Source organism: Hordeum vulgare, chromosome 7H (assembly GCF_904849725.1).
Source record: "Hordeum vulgare subsp. vulgare chromosome 7H, MorexV3_pseudomolecules_assembly, whole genome shotgun sequence".
Classification (NCBI taxonomy): domain Eukaryota; kingdom Viridiplantae; phylum Streptophyta; class Magnoliopsida; order Poales; family Poaceae; genus Hordeum; species Hordeum vulgare.
Genome location: NC_058524.1, coordinates 185557690 through 185576472, shown reverse-complemented (window position 1 = coordinate 185576472; position 18783 = coordinate 185557690). Strand labels below are relative to the sequence as shown.

The 18783-nt window shown below is 49.8% G+C and overlaps 1 protein-coding gene across 1 annotated transcript; it reads left to right on the top strand.

The window, feature by feature from the left end:
- The first annotated feature begins 16933 nt into the window (after positions 1-16933).
- LOC123409897 lies at positions 16934-18363 on the top strand. Its single transcript, XM_045102772.1, has one exon. The coding sequence runs from the start codon at positions 17407-17409 to the stop codon at positions 18139-18141; it is 735 nt and encodes a 244-aa protein (XP_044958707.1). The 5' UTR covers positions 16934-17406; the 3' UTR covers positions 18142-18363.
- The last annotated feature ends 420 nt before the right edge of the window (positions 18364-18783 follow it).

The following is an 18783-nucleotide window of genomic DNA, read 5'->3' as shown; positions in this document are numbered from 1 at the left end:
CCCAAGAAGAGGGGGCTGATACGTCTCAAACGTATCTATAATTTTTGATGGTTTCACGCTGTGATCTTGTCTTATTTGGTTGTTTTATGTACCTTTTATATCTTTTTTGGGACTAACTTATTAATTCAGTGCCAAGTACCAGTTCCTGTTTTTTCCGTGTTTTTTACTCTTTTCAGATCTGATTTTGGAACGGAGTCCAAATGGAAGAAAAACCCCGAAATGATTTTTTCCCGAACATAAGAAGACCAGGGGGCTTTTGGGCCAAGCCAGGTGGGCTCCAGGGAGCCCACAAGCCCCCACTCCGCCACCAGGGGGAGGCGGCGGTGGGCAGGCTTGTGGCCTCCCTGGGCGCCCCCTGACCTAGGTCTTTGGCCTATAAATTCCCAAATATTCCGCAAAAAATCAGGGGAGCCTCGAAAATACTTTTCCGCCGCCGCAAGCTTCTGTTTCTGCGAGATCTCATCTGGAGACCCTTCCCGGCGCCCTGCCGGAGGGGACTTTGGAGTTGGAGGGCTTCTTCATCATCATCATCGCCCCTCCAATGACTCGTGAGTAGTTCACTTCAGACCTACGGGTCCGTAGTTAGTAGCTAGATGGCTTCCTCTCTCTCTTGGATCTTCAATACAAAGTTCTCCATGATCTTCATGGAGATCTATCCGATGTAATCTTCTTTGGCGGTGTGTTTGTCGAGATCCGATGAATTGTGGATTTGTGATCAGATTATCTATGATATATATTTGTGTCTTTGTTGATTTCTTATATGCATGATTTGATATCCTTGTAAGTCTCTCCGAGTCTTGGGTTTTGTTTTGCCAACTAGATCTATGATTCTTGCAATGGGAGAAGTGCTTGGTTTTGGGTTCTACCATGTGGTGACCTTTCCCAGTGACAGTAGGGGCAGCAAGGCACACATCAAGTAGTTGCCATCAAGGGTAAAAAGATGGGCTTTTTATCATTGGTTTGAGATTATCCCTCTACATCATGTCATCTTGCTTAAGGCGTTACTCTGTTCTTATGGAATTAATACACTAGATGCATGCTGGATAGCTGTCAACGTGTGGAGTAATAGTAGTAGATGCAGAAAGTATCGGTCTACTTGTTTTGGACATGATGCCTATAGATATAATCATTGCATAGATATCGTCACGACTTTGCGCGGTTCTATCAATTGTTCGACAGTAATTTCTTCACCCACCGTCTACTTGCTTTCATGAGAGAAGACACTAGTAAACACTACGGCCCTCGGGTCTACTCACATCCATCGTTTACATCTCCGCTTTTACTTTGCTTTGTTACTTTGTTGCTTTCAGTTCTCACTTGGCAAACAATCTATAAGGGATTGACAACCCCTTCATAGTGTTGGGTGCAAGTTTTTGTGTTTGTGCAGGATCTTGAGATACTCCTCCACCGGATTGATACCTTGGTTCTCAAACTGAGGGAAATACTTACCTCCGCTGTGCTACATCATCCTTTCCGCTTCGAGGGAACACCAACGCAGAAGGATTTCTGGCGCCATCGACACACCAATTCCTGGCGCCATTGGAAGGTCTTTTTAGAAGTAGCATAACGGACATCAGAAGTATTTCTGGCGCTATTGCCGGGGAGCAGAAATCAATATCTATCCAAGTAGGTCTCACAAACTCTTCTCTTGCATTTACTTTTGTTCCCAGTTGCCTCTCGTTTTCCTCTCCCCCACTTCACATTTGCAGTTTTCATTCGCCTTTCGCCTTCGCCGTTTTCTTTTGCCTTTGCCGGTTTTCTTGCTTGCTTGTGTGCTTGTTTGTTTGTTGAAGACATCATGTCTAAAAACACCAAACTTTGCGAATTCTCGAGCACTAATAATAATGATTTTATGAGTACTCCGATTGCGCCCGCCACTAGTGCGGAATCGTATGAAATCAACGCAACTTTGTTGAATCTTGTTATGAAAGAGCAATTCTCTGGCCTTCCTAGTGAAGATGTCGCATCCCATCTCAATACCTTCATTCAGCTTTGTGATATGCAAAAGAAAAGAGATGTGGATAATGACGTGATTAAGTTGAAAATTTTTCCTTTCTCGTTGCGAGATCGTGCAAAAACTTGGTTTTCTTCTTTGCCTAAAAATAGTATCGATTCTTGCGATAAGTGCAAATATGCTTACATATCCAAGTATTTTCCGCTGGCTAAGATCATCTCCTTACGTAACGATGTCATGAATTTCAAGCAACTTGATCATGAACACGTTGCACAATCTTGGGAGAGGATGAAGCTTATGATCAGAAATTGTCCCGCTCATGGCTTGAGTTTGTGGATGATTATACAAATCTTTTACGCTGGCTTGAATTTCGCTTCTCGTAATATCTTGGACTCCGCCTCAGGTGGAACGTTCATGGAAATCACGTTAGGAGAAGCTAAAAAACTCCTAGACAATATCATGACCAACTACTCTCAGTGGCACACTGAAAGGTCGCCTGCTAGCAAAAAGGTGCGCGCTATTGAAGAAATTAACTCCCTTAGTGCTAAGATGGACGAGTTGATGAATTTGGTTGCTAGTAGAAACGCTACCGTAGATCCTAATGACATGCCACTATCTTCTTTGATTGAGAGTAGAACACTAGTTTGGACGTGAATTTTGTTGGTAGGAACAATTTTGGCAACAACAATGCTTTTAGAGGAAACTATGTTCCTAGGCCTTTTCCTAGTAACTCCTCTAACAATTATAGCAATTCCTACGGCAACACTTATGGAAATCGCAACAAATTACCCTCTCATTTAGAGAGTAATATCAAAGAGTTCATCAACTCTCAAAAGATTTTCAATGCGTCCATAGAGGAAAAACTACTCAAAATAGACGATTTGGCTAAGAGCGTTGATAGGATGTCTTGTGATATTTATGTTTTGAAAGTTAGATGCGCTCCTCCCAAGGTCAACTTGGATGAAACTTTGAAAGCTATGTGTATCTCCATGAATGAGAGCAAAGGAAGAACCACCTAAATTCGCGCTAGACATGAATGGTTTAAAAGGGTGCGTTCTAGTGATGCAAATCACGAAGATCTTAAAGTGCTTGGTGTGTCTCCTCTTGAATGATTGTTTTCATGTGTCAAACCTACTTATGGAGGGGCTGGATATGAATCCACTTTGGTTGAAAAATGCCCCAATAATTCGGAGTCCACCTATCTTGATGATAAAGGTGTGGAGAGTGGAGTTGAAGAAGTCAAAATTTTGGGTAGTAATGAAACTACCACTTTGGATTTCAAGGAATTTGATTATGATAATTGCTCCTTGTTTGAATGCATTTCTTTGATGCAATCCATTGCAAACTCTCCACATGCTTATAGCCAAAGTAAAGCCTTTACCGCACATATCGTAGATGCTATGATGAAATATCTTCAAGAGAAGCTCGAACTAGAAGTCTCTATACCTAGAAAACTTCATGATGAGTGGGAACCTACTATCAAAATCAAGATAAAAAACTATGAGTGCAATGCTTTGTGTGATTTGGGTGCTAGTGTTTCTGCGATTCCAAAGTCTTTATGTGATATTCTTGGTTTTCATGAGATTGAAGAGTGTTCTCTTAATTTGCATCTTGTGGATTCTACTGTCAAGAAACCTATGGGGAGGATCGATGATGTTCTTATTGTTGCAAATAAGAACTATATACCCGTGGATTTCATTGTACTTGACATAGATTGCAATCCTTCATGTCCCATTATTCTTGGTAGACCTTTCCTAAGGACTATCGGTTCTATCATCGATATGAAGGAAGGGAATATTAGATTTCAATTTCCTTTAAAGAAGGGCATGGAGCACTTTCCTAGAAAGAAAATAAGATTGCCTTATGAATCTATGATGAGGGCTACCTATGGTTTGAGAACCAAAGATGACTATACGTGATTTCATCACCTTTCGCCTAGCTAAGGGCGTTAAACAAAAGCGCTTGTTGGGAGGCAACCCAACGAATCTATCCTTTTTCTTCCTGTTTTGTGTTTTCCACACTTTCATAATTCTATTATGATTGTGTTTTTGTGTTTCTTTTTTTTGCGTTTGTGCCAAGCAAAACCGTTATGATTAGTCTTGGGGATGATCGTTTGGTCATGCTGGAACAGACAAAAACTTTCTGCTCACGAAAATAATTTTCATTTTTTTATGTAGGAGATTTTGAGTTGATTCGTTTTGCTGGTGATTTCTACGCAAATTCTTCATACGTTCGTAATTGTTCAGAATTTTTGAAGTAACATAGGTATACGAAATATACAGATTGCTACAGACTTGTCTGCTGTTAACAGATTCTGTTTTTGTTGTGTTGGTTGCTTATTTTGATGAAACTATGGATAGTATCGGGGGGTATTAGCCATGGAAGATTGAAATTACAGTAACCCAACATCAGCGCAAGTAGAATTTAAAGTTTTCTACAGTACCTAAGGAAGTGGTGGTTTGCTTTCTTGTACTAATGTTATCACGAGTTTCTGTTTAAGTTTCGTGTTGTGAAGTTTTCAAGTTTTGGGTGAAGTTCTTATGGAAAAAAAGATAAAGAGTGGCAAGACCTCAAGCTTGGGTATGCCCAAGGCACCCCAAGATTCAAGGATGCCGTAAAATCCTAAGCTTGGGGATGCCCCGGGAAGGCATCCCCTCTCTCGTCTTCTATCCATCGGTAACGTTACTTGGGGCTATATTATTATTCACCACATGTTATGTGTTTTTGCTTGGAGCGTCTTGTATCGTAGGAGTCTTTTATTTTTTTTGTGTCACAATCATCCTTGCTGCACACCTAGAGAGAGAGACATGCACACACTGTGATTTTGTCGAGCTTCACTTATATCTTTTGGTAGACAATTCAGCTCACATGTGCTTCACTTATATCTTTTGAGCTAGATACGTTTGCTCTGTGTGCTTCACTTATATATTTTAGAGCACAGCGGTGCGTGGCTTGGTAGTTGATCTATGCTTTGAAAGAAGTCCCAAAAGGGGTAGTTATCCAAAGGGATATGAAAAGTTCCACCTTCATGTGCATTGAATAGTTAGAGAAGTTTGATTCATCTCAATTAGTTTTGAGTTGTGGTTATGGTAATATTGAAGTCATGCTAGTAAGGTGTTGTGGATCTAGAAATACTTGTGTTGAAGTTAGTGATTCCCGTAGCATGCACGTATGGTGAACCGCTATGTGATGAAATATGAGCATGATTAGTATATTGATTGTCATCCTTTGTGTGGCGGTCGGGATCGCGCAATGGTTTATACCTACCAACCCTTCCCCTAGGAGTATGCGTTGAATGCTTTGTTTCGGTTACTAATAAAACTTTTGCAACAAGTATATGAGTTCTTCATGACTAATGTTGAGTCCATGGTTTAGATGCACTTTCACCTTCCACCATCGCTATCTTCTTAGTGCCGTGCAACTTTCGCCGGTGCACAAAACCCACCATTAGCCTCCCTCAAAACAGCCACCATACCTACCTACTATGGCTTTCTCAAAGTCATTCCGAGATATATTGCCATGCAACTACCACCATGACATGTGCCACCATGTCTACATTGCCATTGCATGATCGTAAGATAGCTAGCATGATGTTTCCATTGATGTCTATGCCATGCTAGATCATTGCCACGGTACACTACCGAAGGCATCCCATATAGAGTCATAGTTGCTCTAAGTTTTGAGTTGAAAGTGTGATGATCATCATTAATGGAGCATTGTCCCATGTGAGGAAATAAAAGAGGCCAAAGAATCCCACAAAAAAGAGAGGCCAAAGAGCCCACCAAATATAAAAAAATGAGAGAAAAAGAGAGAAGGGACAATGCTACCACTTTTTCCACGCTTGTGCATATTAAACACCATGATCTTCATGATTGAGAGTCTCTCGTTTTGTCAGCACCATATAGCTAGTGGGAAATTTTCATTATATAACTTGGCTTGTATATTCCAATGATAGGCTTCCTCAAAATTGCCTTAGGTCTTCATGAGCAAGCAAGTTGGATGCACACCCACTAGTTTTCTTTAAGAGCTTTCACATACTCATAGCTCTAGTGCATCATTTGTATGGCAATCCCTACTCATTCACATTGATATCTATTGATGAGCATCTCCACAGCTCATTGATATGCCTAGTTAATGTGACTATCTTCTCCTTTTTTGTCTTGCAACCTCCACTACATTCCACACCATCTATAGTGCTATAACCATGGCTCACGCTCATGTATTGCGTGAGAGTTGAAAAGGTTTGAGAAAGTAAAGCTGTGAAACAATTACTTGGCCAATACCGGGGTTGTGCATGCTTTAAATTCGTTGTGCAATGATGATAGAGCATAGCCAGACTATATGCTTTTGTAGGGATAACTTTCTTTTGGCCTTGTTATTTTGAAAGTTCATGATTACTTTGCTAGTTTGCTTGAATTATTATTGTTTTCACGTCAATAGCAAACTATTGTTTTGAATCTAATGGATCTGAACATTCACGTCACATAAGAGGAATTACAAAGGACACCTATGTTAGGTAGCATGAAAGCATCAAAAATTCATTCTTATCACTTCCCTACTTGAGGACGAGCAGGAGTTAAGCTTGGCGATGCTTGATACGTCTCAAACGTATCTATAATTTTTTATGGTTTCACGCTGTTATCTTGTCTTCTTTGGTTGTTTTATGTACCTTTTATATCTTTTTTGGGACTAACTTATTAATTCAGTGCCAAGTACCAGTTCTGTTTTTCCGTGTTTTTGACTCTTTTCAAATCTGATTTTGGAACGAAGTCCAAACGGAAGAAAACCCTGTAACGACCAAGATGCGGTCCTTTCCGATCTGGGGGTCGAGGCCCCCGTATTGGAAAGAAGCGCATCTAAGAGTTTCGCAAGCAAGTAACATAGCACAAATAATAATAAAAGTAGACAATTCGGGATTCAACTGTCTTCTTATTAATAATCAGAGTACAACACAGATACAAACAAGGTAGTTCCGGTACGGACTAGAAAACATGGAAAATGCTATGCTACCCTGCTGCAGGCACACGATCACGACCACGGCTCAGTTCTCTGGATAGTTCACGTAGAGGCGGTCTGTCTCCTCGTCGTACTGCCACGCCAGCTTGGTGCCGTCGGGATCATCTATCTCTGGGGTACCTGTACCTGTTGGGAGTTTCGGAGGAATCCATGAGCCACGGGGACTTAGCAATCTAAGACTTGGTGCCAGAACTGGTCATGTTATTGGGTAAGGTAGGGGTAAAGTGTATCAGGCTGCAGCATCCTATGCTTGATTAAGTGGCTAACTTACACAAAGTAGAAGGGAAGGTGGTCTACGCTAACGGTCGGAGCTACTTGATCAGTAAGTGATCCTGAACATCTACCTACGACATTCATAACCCCACCGTGTTCCCGATCGAAGAGAGATCTTCGAAGGGACAGTCACGGTTACGCACACAGTTAGCAGTTTTATTAGTTTATGTTTAAGTTCTCTAATACTGGATGTTAACAAAATATTCCAAGTTGCCACATAACCGCGGGCACGGCTTTCCGAAAGATTAAACCCTGCAGGGGTGCTCCAACTAGTCCAGCACAAACGAACACATGCCGCAAAGGCATAATCTATCACGAATCTCGTGATCTCGTCGGATTCCTTAGAGGAAAACTTCAACTCTGGGGGAAACCAAAGCTTCACTCGGATTCCTATACGCAAGATATACCGCTAAGGTAAGACAAGGCTAGAAGGACCTCCCGTCGTGTCGACGACCCTCATAAGAGCCGCGTATCTCAGTCTCAGGACACGACAGATGAGCTAGACGTCGGGATGACTAAACCTCTGGGTGACCAGTGGCGCCCCGGACATCGCTCAGGTGGGACCAACACTCATGAGGAGCACTGGCCCGGGTTGTTGATTAAATTCCTCGGGGTAGCTATTCCCTATGCAGATTATTATGTGATAGCAGATTAAAGCCAATGTTGGGTCCTGCCGGACAAGCCTTAGCACTACACGATTTATCAAGGGGGTCCCCATAACAAGCCCGAACGTGTTAGGAGCGATCATTATGAAATCAAACACCGGTAACCGGTAACTAAGGCGGCAATAACGGAACAAAGCACCCAGCAAAAGGCTAGGCCTCCCGTCATTTACCGAGTATATAGGTGCATTAATTAAATAACAGAATTTAATATAATGATATCAAGCTCATGTCATCACATGAGTTTAAAACACCTGCAACTAACAATGCTAACATTAGTAGCTGAGCAAGCCTACTTAGCCACACAAGTTTGCTAGGAAGGAGAACGGTGTTTGGGCTCATGGCATTTCAAGAGGCAATTTAATTTCAGTGGTAGGCAGCGAGCAATATGACATGGAAACGAAACTAACATAACAAGTCTAGAGATGGAATCAAGGTCATATCATCTTGCCTGTGATATCCTCAGCTTGGAATGGTTCTGGATCGTCCTGCACGTACTCTCCTGACTCCACGTATTCGTTCTCCGATCCCGGTGCTACCAAACATAAGAATAACAGCCAATGAACAGCAGCACCACAAGATGCAACAATCACATGATGCATGAGATGAAATTTGGGCATGCACCACTATTTCTATCACTAGCACAAGCAAAAAGAAATACTGCAAGTTTCTGGACAGAACTGTACACTAAGCTATTTTGACATGCATGAGAATGACATGAACAGATGCGGCTCGTGAAAACGGTGCAAAACCATATAAAGAACATTGCCAACGGAGCTACGGATCAACGGGAATCAACGAAACAAGATATGAAGCTCTACGTGGAAGAATCAACACCACACTCACAATTGGCACAAATCTGGTATTCCCAGGTTTCCATGACCTATAACAACCCAACATGAATGGATTGGAGCAAGGAAGAACACCACAACATCAACTAAGCACACACATTGACCAAAATGACCAAACTACATAATCTGCCATAATCTGCATCTTAGCTCTTTGGCAGCTGCATGCAACATAGCTACAGGTCTTCAAACATGACAAATAATATATGTGGCTGTTGACAACCAAGAACAATACAAGCACCAGCAAGAATCACAGCAAAAGGAATTAAACTCTAGAAGATACAAGGCCACAAACTTTCCCAAAACCATCAGATCTCAGGGACTTAGTGAAAATTCCTGCACCTGAGTTTCTGTCTCTGTTCCGAAGCTTTTTGACAGCAACCACAACACAACCTACTGGAATCCAAATGACTTAAAATTTGGCAGGGAGCTTCACAAACATACCAGGTTCAAAATCCTAGCAGTGAACTATGGCTATATCTCAACAGAATGACCAGCACATCCTCATCTATAGGGGAAGAAAATGTTTCCAGAATCCCAGACTTAGTGAAATTTCAAAGTTCACTAATCTGGAATTTTTCAGCCACATGCCCACTTTGTCTAGGCATAGTTTGCACACACATAACACCAAGCGATAATTGACACCACTATGGTGTAGAGCAAAACCCCTACTACTAACACACAAAAACTCATGCCCTTGGGCTCCACCTATTTCATGGAATCAAAGATCAAACTTGCAACAAAACTGAATATGCAACTCCATAAAGTATCTTACTAAGACAACTACTAAAGTTTGAGTTCATGTGCACAATTACAAAGTGACATGGGGGTTTCAACCCCATGTTTGTGTCATGCACATCAACATCACAAGCACATCTACCAAACTATCCCCACACACAAACACCATGCCGTTTCACATATAGACATGTGAAGGTGCATAGTTTTGCAAAGGTGGGGAAGTTCCACACACACACACACACATACTCCCCATCATTCACAACAACATCAACTCTTAAAACCAAGAACAACATGAGGGGGGAAACTACTAAGCAAGTAACTTTGGAAGCATCACCTCTCAAACATTTTTAGTAAGTACCACAAGTGGTGTGCACTCACAACAAACACATCTCCATCCTACACCATCAACTTCACCTACAACATCTAGGCCCAAATGCCTATTTGCAAACACCCCAACCACATGAACTAACAAGACCACATGCACACACATATCACTTAAGCCACCAACATCAACTAACATTATACTAGTGTGCAAAACACACACACAATATAATTTGCACCCACCTACACCAGCAGGAAAAATAATACATGGGACACCTGGTTGTCTATGCATAAGAAAAAGGAAGTAACAAAAATAACAGGAAAGCAAAAAAAACAGAAATAATCATCAGGGTTCCTGGGAATCGAACCCAGTACCTCCTGGTACACAGCAGCAACTCCTAACCACTACACCATTATCACTGTGTCGACAGGTTAGGGGAAGAACAACAGGGTATCATGTCCCTGATGCTACTGTGCAGGAAAAACAGAAAGCAAAACAGCGCCGAGGGGGGATCGAACCCGCGCCCTCCAACAGGCACACCACACACACAATCCACTGGGCTACGAAACGTCTACTGAACTAATACGCGCAAGAAATAGACAAAGGGTCTCTCCCGTGCTTATCTGCTACTTTGATCTACCCTACTCGCCGGAGACAGAGACGGCAACGCAGTCCAAACTACCCACGGCCCAACGTTGACGGGGGAAGCTCCCTGGCCGCGGCGCTGCTAGCACGAGGGGGGAGGAAGCCCCCCTCTGCGTAACACACCCACATGCACTACCTCATGCAGATCCTACCACAACCACAGCAACCTGCTACTGCTGCTACTCGAATAGAGAGTACGCACGCGCCACAGGCCGGATCCGAGCTGAGCTACGGAGGAGGAAGGAAGGGGGAGGTGCGGCCTCACCTTGGGAAGGAAGGGGGGGCTCCGATCTGACGGGGAGGAAGCCGGACCAGAGGGGAAGAAGGCGTGCCGAGGTAGATCCTGCCGTAGACCGAAGAAGAGGAGGTAGATCACCAGGTTCGCGCCATTGACGAGGTCGAGCTCGTCGGTGTGGTCGCTCCCCGGGGCTTCTAGCGCCGGGAATGGGTCGCGGGGAACCACCCCGAGCTCCCGGACATGGCGGCCTTGCCGCTCGACGGTGCACGCGGGGGTAGACGCGGCGTGGAGCTCTCTGTTCTCTCTGCTACCCTATAGAAACTTACCAGGAAAGGAGGAAGAAGAGAGATGGAGGGGGAGAAGAGAGGTGGCGGCGGCAGGATAGGGAAGGAGAGGAACCCTATGCCGAGGGAAGGCTCGGACGCCCAGCTTATATGGGGGGACCTCGACGTTTGTGCACGGCGTCAACTTCCTCTCTCTCTCGGCCTGACGGAAAGGTGCAGCGAGGGGGGACGGCATGAGATGGACGAACAGAGGGACGCCGCGAGTGGGCTTGGCGCGGGGAGAAGGAGATGGGCCTGCCATGGTGGGAGGGAGCCCACAGGGCGACAACTATAAGAAAGGCCCCAGTGGCCTTTCCCAAAAAAAGAAAAACCAAGAAGGAAAAGAGATAAAACAATAAAAACTGGTGGGAATAAATTCAAAAGGAAAAATCCCCTGGTCATAGAATAATATGTCCTAAATAATAAAAATAAGAACAAGATTTTTAGAGTAAGCAAATATTTAACAAAACAGCATTAGGCTTGCTGTTTTGTGTTATTGCCACCCGTATAAAGCACTCTTAAAATCACCATGCTAGCATAACTACACACTCACATTAATCCCTAAACAAAAGACATTTTAAAAGCAGGGATAACAAGGTGGGATTTTGATCTTGAGAAAGCAGAGAGAAAAAGGGTTTGCAAGTTAAAAGAGGGTGTTGAAAAATATGGCAAACACCACTACTCTTAGTACTCCAACACATGACATCATAGCAGCACCTCACACATATATAAGGTCACATGCATCACAAGATAGCTAACCACAAGATCACCACCTACATTTAGTACTAACACCACAAGAAATCATAATGCAACAACAACAAGATAAGGGCATGCAATGATATGCTATGCGTGCATGCATGAGAAGGAAATAGTAAGGATCACACATGAAATCATGGTACCAACTTTAACATCATAATCTCTGACAAGGTGGACCCACATGCAATAGGTTCCAAATAGGGAAGGTTTACACTTGGGGCACTACAAACCCCGAAATGATTTTTTTCCCGAACATAAGAAGACCAGGGGGCTTTTGGGCCAAGCCAGGTGGGCTCCAGGGAGCCCACAAGCCCCCACTCCGCCACCAGGGGAGGCGGCGGTGGGCAGGCTTGTGGCCTCCCTGGGCGCCCCCTGACCTAGGTCTTTGGCCTATAAATTCCCAAATATTCCGCAAAAAATCAGGGGAGCCTCGAAAATACTTTTCCGCCGCCGCAAGCTTCTGTTTCTGCGAGATCTCATCTGGAGACCCTTCCCGGCGCCCTGCCGGAGGGGACTTTGGAGTTGGAGGGCTTCTTCATCATCATCATCGCCCCTCCAATGACTCGTGAGTAGTTCACTTCAGACCTACGGGTCCGTAGTTAGTAGCTAGATGGCTTCCTCTCTCTCTTGGATCTTCAATACAAAGTTCTCCATGATCTTCATGGAGATCTATCCGATGTAATCTTCTTTGGCGGTGTGTTTGTCGAGATCCGATGAATTGTGGATTTGTGATCAGATTATCTATGATATATATTTGTGTCTTTGTTGATTTCTTATATGCATGATTTGATATCCTTGTAAGTCTCTCCGAGTCTTGGGTTTTGTTTTGCCAACTAGATCTATGATTCTTGCAATGGGAGAAGTGCTTGGTTTTGGGTTCTACCATGTGGTGACCTTTCCCAGTGACAGTAGGGGCAGCAAGGCACACATCAAGTAGTTGCCATCAAGGGTAAAAAGATGGGCTTTTTATCATTGGTTTGAGATTATCCCTCTACATCATGTCATCTTGCTTAAGGCGTTACTCTGTTCTTATGGAATTAATACACTAGATGCATGCTGGATAGCTGTCAACATGTGGAGTAATAGTAGTAGATGTAGAAAGTATCGGTCTACTTGTTTTGGACGTGATGCCTATAGATATAATCATTGCATAGATATCGTCACGACTTTGCGCGGTTCTATCAATTGTTCGACAGTAATTTCTTCACCCACCGTCTACTTGCTTTCATGAGAGAAGACACTAGTAAACACTACGGCCCTCGGGTCTACTCACATCCATCGTTTACATCTCCGCTTTTACTTTGCTTTGTTACTTTGTTGCTTTCAGTTCTCACTTGGCAAACAATCTATAAGGGATTGACAACCCCTTCATAGTGTTGGGTGCAAGTTTTTGTGTTTGTGCAGGATCTTGAGATACTCCTCCACCGGATTGATACCTTGGTGCTCAAACTGAGGGAAATACTTACCTCCGCTGTGCAACATCATCCTTTCCGCTTCGAGGGAACACTAACGCAGAAGGATTCCTGGTGCCATCGACACACAAATTTCTGGCGCCATTGGAAGGTCTTTTGTGCAATAGCATAACAGACATCAGGGGCACCGGAGGCCACCAGGCCGGGGGAAGCAGATCTGAGACACGACCCACGCACCTCGCGGTGGGTCTCGGTGGGGTTGAGACGGGTGGGAGGGTGCCCCCTGGGCTCCCGGACAGAAGGGAGCCAAACCATGGGCGTCACGATCCCACCCGCTAGTGGGGGTGCACCACCGTCCCTGGTCTCTCTATGACCAGGTACGGAGTGCACCGGGGGGAGGGTTCTGCCCGCGCAGCGAATGCACGGGCTTCCGCCAGCGCCCCCTCAAGCCTCTCTTTCGCGCACAAGGCGGAGATCTGTTCAAGAGGGGGACCTTTCTCCCCTCAAAACGCAATACCACTATCCGCAGCCACCTCAGCCAAATGGGGCACCATATCGCTAGCAAGCACAGAAAAACGAGAACCCGAATGAGAGGAGGGGAGGGAGGAGGACATACCCGGAAACAGATCACGGGCCGTAGCACGGCGGGCCATCCTGAAGGATCCGGGACTGGCTGATCTGCGCGCTCTGCCGCACTGCCACCACGGGGAGGCGCCCTCACGTGGCGTAGAGCGGGGCGCGGGAGGGGTCTCTGACAACCAGTCGGGGTCGAAGGCCGGAAGGGGCCCCGGGTCCGGGGACCCCAAGGTTGGGGAAGGAGGGGACCCCGGAGAACGTGAGTAGCAGACCACCCCGGGCGAGCGCGGGGATGAGGCAGGGCACACCTCCATGCCCACACTCACCTCCTCCTCGGCGGCGACCATCGAACCATCAGAGAGAGGGGAGGCAGCCCAGTGCCTACCGCAGATATCGGCACCAGCGCCACCACTGGGGTACCCCCTACGGGACCCGACGGTCCAGCGGCTGAAGTGGCGGGGTTCCGTCTACCATCAGACGAATCAGGCGGAGCCCCTCCAGCAGCATCATCTCCCTCACAAGACGAACCCTCCTCCGAAGAGCCCCCTCATCGTCAAGCCCCCCGTTGCCAGGCTCGGGATCAGCAGGGGCCAAACCCAACGGGTCCACCGGGCCCGGGGACTCGAGCTCGAAGGTGAGGCGCCTGCCCTTGGAGCCAAAGTAGAAGACAAAGGACAGGCCATCGATCTCAGCAGGAGCCGGGCAAAGGATCTCAATGCGGGCGGGACCATCATCCTCAAATGATGCCAGGTCGGTGGTGATCAGTTTGCCCACCGGCTCGGAGATCGCTTTCAGGATGTGAGTAAGCTTGCCACCCCGCGGAGCCGCACTGCCTCCCCTCGGGAGGCCATAGACGAGGACCCACACCTTCTCCAAGGGCGGCACAGGGTCAGGCTCCGCCGCCGCCGCCTGGACGGAAATCATGAACTTGTTGATGGGACAGCGGATGAAGTCATGTGAGCAGACCCGGAGGAGCTCGGCCGAGGGGAAAGGGACCGAGAAACGAGGGGGGTCGTCTCAGTCACCTCCCAGGCGAACTCGGAGTCCCAAAAGTCGCCAATGTAGGCCGCAAGCTCCGCCCGGATGAGGTCGGGCCGAGCTCATCAGCCTAGCTGGGGTGGCCTGCTCGGGAGCCAGGGTGACCGTCGCCAGGTGTGGCCGAACCACCTCCTCCTCAATATCTGCATCCACGAAGTAGAAGCTCCCCCGCTCAGTACCATACCCGAGGTAGGCAAGGGTCATGGGGCATCGCGGGGGGGGGGGGGGGGCTCACACTCCGAGTGGTAGTGCCCTGCGCACCCGCAGCTGATGCACATCGTGTCCTCACGAGAGCGCTCGCAACTACCCCGAGCTGGGGGTCCAAAGCTTCCTGCTTAGGAGCCCCCAGCGGAGCCGGACAACCATCACCCTCGCGGTCGCACCAACCGCATTGTTCTTCTTCGACTTCTTCTTCTTCACCAGTGCCGGGGCGGCCAGGGGAGCAACCGGCGGGAGCTCCGGGACACACGCCTAGAGGGCCCGTCGTCCCGGCGCCAGTCTGCACCCTCCGCCCGAGAGGAACGCCAGTCTGAGCGACGATCGTCAGCACCACGCTGCAGAGGGGGACCGCCCCGCCGCTCCTCCCGGTGATGGTCCTGGCGATCCCTCCGCCAAGCTGGCACCGAGGGCTGGGGTGTAGGGGGCCGAGCCGGCGGAGCGCGAGGGGCAGGCTCGTCCCGAGACCGGGGAGCCGGAGGCGGACGCGCCACCAACTCGGCACGCAGAGCCGCTTCCCGGTCTACGTCAGGAGAGCCCAGGCGAGCAGCCTCCCGGCGGCGAGAGTCCCCCGGCGAGCCCGGCAAAGGCAAGCGGGTGTCCCTCTCCTGGTCCCGAGGAGGCGGAGGGCGGCGAAGGGAAGTTCCAGAGCAGTACTCCGGTGACCTCCCCGTCCGGTCAGAGCCACCACGCCCGGAGCGCGACGGGCCGGCGTCGGCACCCTCGTGTAGGGCGAGGCTACATTCACAGAGCGCGGGCCGGGGGCCCTGTTCGGTCGGGGACGCCCGTTTCGGCCGGGGCTGGCCGTCACTGGTGAGACGGGCCATGAGTGTCTCCCGGTAGGTGCGCACGGGGGGAGGGGAGACGGCCTTGGGGCCGGCCGAGAGGAGCCGACGAAGGAGGCCGCGGGGCCGACGGGGTGCGCGCAAGGGGGCTGGGAAGGGACGCCGAGCAATAGTGCACCGACCGGCGGCGGGAGAACGGCAGGGACCGACGGTTGGAGCGCGAGATGGGCGAGACGAGGAGAGGAGGCGGCGTGCAAAGGATTCGGGAGGGACGAGGGATGCGGCGCACAGGGGGGCTGGGAAAACCTACGCCCCCCGCTCCTGGCAGGTCGACCCGACGCTGGGCCGCGCCGCGCCCACGGCCCCAGTCCCTGGTGGGCCGAAGCCCACCTCTGGTTGACCCTCGCAAGGACGCGCGAGGCGCGGCGGGCCGCGCCAGCCACGTCAGCAGCCGAGATGGGCCTAGATCTGGCCCGCAGTGGCCCATCCGGGGGACTGGCGGCCTGCCCGCCCGGCAGCCGGCCCGCACGGCTAGGGCTTGGGAGAGACCGCGCCACAGGGGGTCCTCCCGCCGCCGGCACCGGCGCCGCCGCCGCACGAGGCCGCAGGGCACCAGCGCCTGGCCGGGCCTCGCCAGCACCAGCCCCGGCGGCCACCACGGGGGATAACCCGGGCGGCGCGGCGGGCCGGACCGAGGAGGGGCGGGGAAGAACCACCGGGAGAGGCCGCCTTAGCAGGGATGCCGAGGTCGGCCGGAAAGCCTCCTTCCCCAGTCGCCGACGAGCGGGGAGCGCCGCGGAAAGGAACTCCCCGAGCTGCGGAGGAGCCAGGGAGACGGGCAGCTCAACCCTGCCCTCACCATCTGACGACGCCGCCGAGTCATCGCTGTCGAGGTCCTCCGCCCAACGCCGCAGTCGAGGTCCTCCGCCCAACGCCGCGCAGACCAGGAGAAGCGGAGGGTCGGCGTAAGGCCGTCACACCATGGCGCGCGAGCTCGAGCCCGTGAAACAATGATCTTGAACGGGAAGATCACAGTGTGTGAGGGGCTGATCTCGTCTCTCCATGGCGTCTCTTCTTCTCCCTCATCAGTTCGCCTGTTCCATGCCGTATTACGGTAATCTCCACCTCTTCCTTCCCCCCAGTAACCAGTCCAAAAAGGACTCGTCAGCCCGTGTTGATTTTGGCCCAAATCAAGCGTGCTCTTACATTATTCATTTTGACATCTCTCAAAAAAAAAAATCACTTTGACGGCCTTCCGTGTGTGGACAGCCTACCCAGGCATGTTGGGTACATTTGCCTAATCAGCGCCTCGAGCTGTCGCGGTCCACAATTTTAAAGGGAAAAGAGGAGATTCCAGAGGCTTCCGGAGTTGAACCGAAGCTTCTCCACCCTTCTCTTCCCCACGTCTCCACCCAGTCTCTCTTCCCGATCTAGTAGCTCATATATCTCCCGCCATCACACTCTCGTCCGCCACAACCACAAGCCCAACTGCACGGTGAGCGGGATTGGATTAGTCAGTAGCGGCACCAGAGAGAGGTATAGAGGGGTTGGATTAGTGGCTGGCACTTTGATTAGCGCGCGACGAAGCAAGCCAAGCGAGCGCGATGGTGGTGCTCATGGAGTACGCCCCCGGCGTCGGCGTGACGACGAAGAGGAAGGGCGAGGAGGAGCCGGGGTTGTTTGCGTTCCCCGACGACGGCGACAGCGGCAGCGTTCCGATTTCCTGCCGCGCGACCAAGATGAGGCGGCTGGAGAGTGCCGGCACCGGCCACGATGTGCCGGCGGCGGCGGCGGGCGTTGGGATGGAGGGCGACGTGATGATGGCGGAGGAGCTGCCGGCGCCGTCGCCGTCGCTCGGGGCCGCGGAAGGGGGGAAGATGGCAGTGGTGGTGTACGACCACCGGGCCGTCGACGCCGCGCGACGTGGCGGCCGGCGCGGCCTTCTCGGCCAATGGCGGCTCCGTCCGTGGGCGCCCCTGAGCGCCGGCGCCGATTGGATCCGCGACATGCTGCGCGAGGCGGACGGCCGCACGGTGCGGGCGGTGCTGTCCAGCGCTCAGGAAGAGGGCGGCGTCGACCTGGCCCTGGTCCCTTGGGGCGCGGCACACGTTTCGGCAGAGGCGAATCAGGCGTCCACGGCCGCGGAGACGGTGGACGGGGAAGAGGACGCCGAGGGAACGGCCGCGATGGACGTCGAGGAGGTGGGGGAGCATCATCAGACCCAGGGGGGCGGGGCCGGCTGCGGTGAGGGGTACTTGCGCCAGTGGCCGCAGCACTGCTTGGCGCCGCCTCCGTTGCCGGCAGTTCGCCAGGCGAGGCCGGCTGTATGGTCGTGGTGAACCGCGCGTGGCTGTACGACTGCGACCGACGGAATCGACATTTTCTTCTTTGCCGACGCGTGTTGCTTTGATTTGTGTTTTTTCTTCCAACAGAATGCATCCTATAAGGATGGCAATGGTTGGCAATGTCTTCCAACAGAATGCATCCTATAAGGATGGCAATGGTAGGCAATGGTTGGCAATGGGAGGGTATGAATACGAGATAGAGCAATTCCATATCCATATCCGTATAGTCAGAGCAATCCGTACATCTACAAGTACCTAGGTGTTCGTAGGTCTAGGATTTTCGGTATAGTCAAGGGGCTGCTACGCATAAACATACGTCACCTGAAGGTCTGTCCGATGCGCAGTCGTCTCGATCATCCGTCACCTGGAGGTCCGTCCGATGCGCAGTCGTCTCGATCTACGCGCGCGCAGCCGTCCGATCAACGACGGTCGAGTTGCAGAAACTTTCTTTCCTGAAACGAGGTCGAGTTACAGAAACTTTTGCTTCGAGTTTCAGAAACAATCTGCTTGTTGCAGAATTTTTTTCCTTTGTCTTTGTATAACATAGGTATTTTGCAATAAAGGTTATGCTGCAGAAGCATCAGCTCCCTTCGCCGACCTGCTCGGCCGCGGCATCTTCCTCGTCGACGGCCGCCT

Excerpts from the sequence above, each read along its gene's own strand:
- LOC123409897 (XM_045102772.1), top strand. The coding sequence starts at position 17,407 with ATGGTGGTGCTCATGGAGTACGCCCCCGGCGTCGGCGTGACGACGAAG.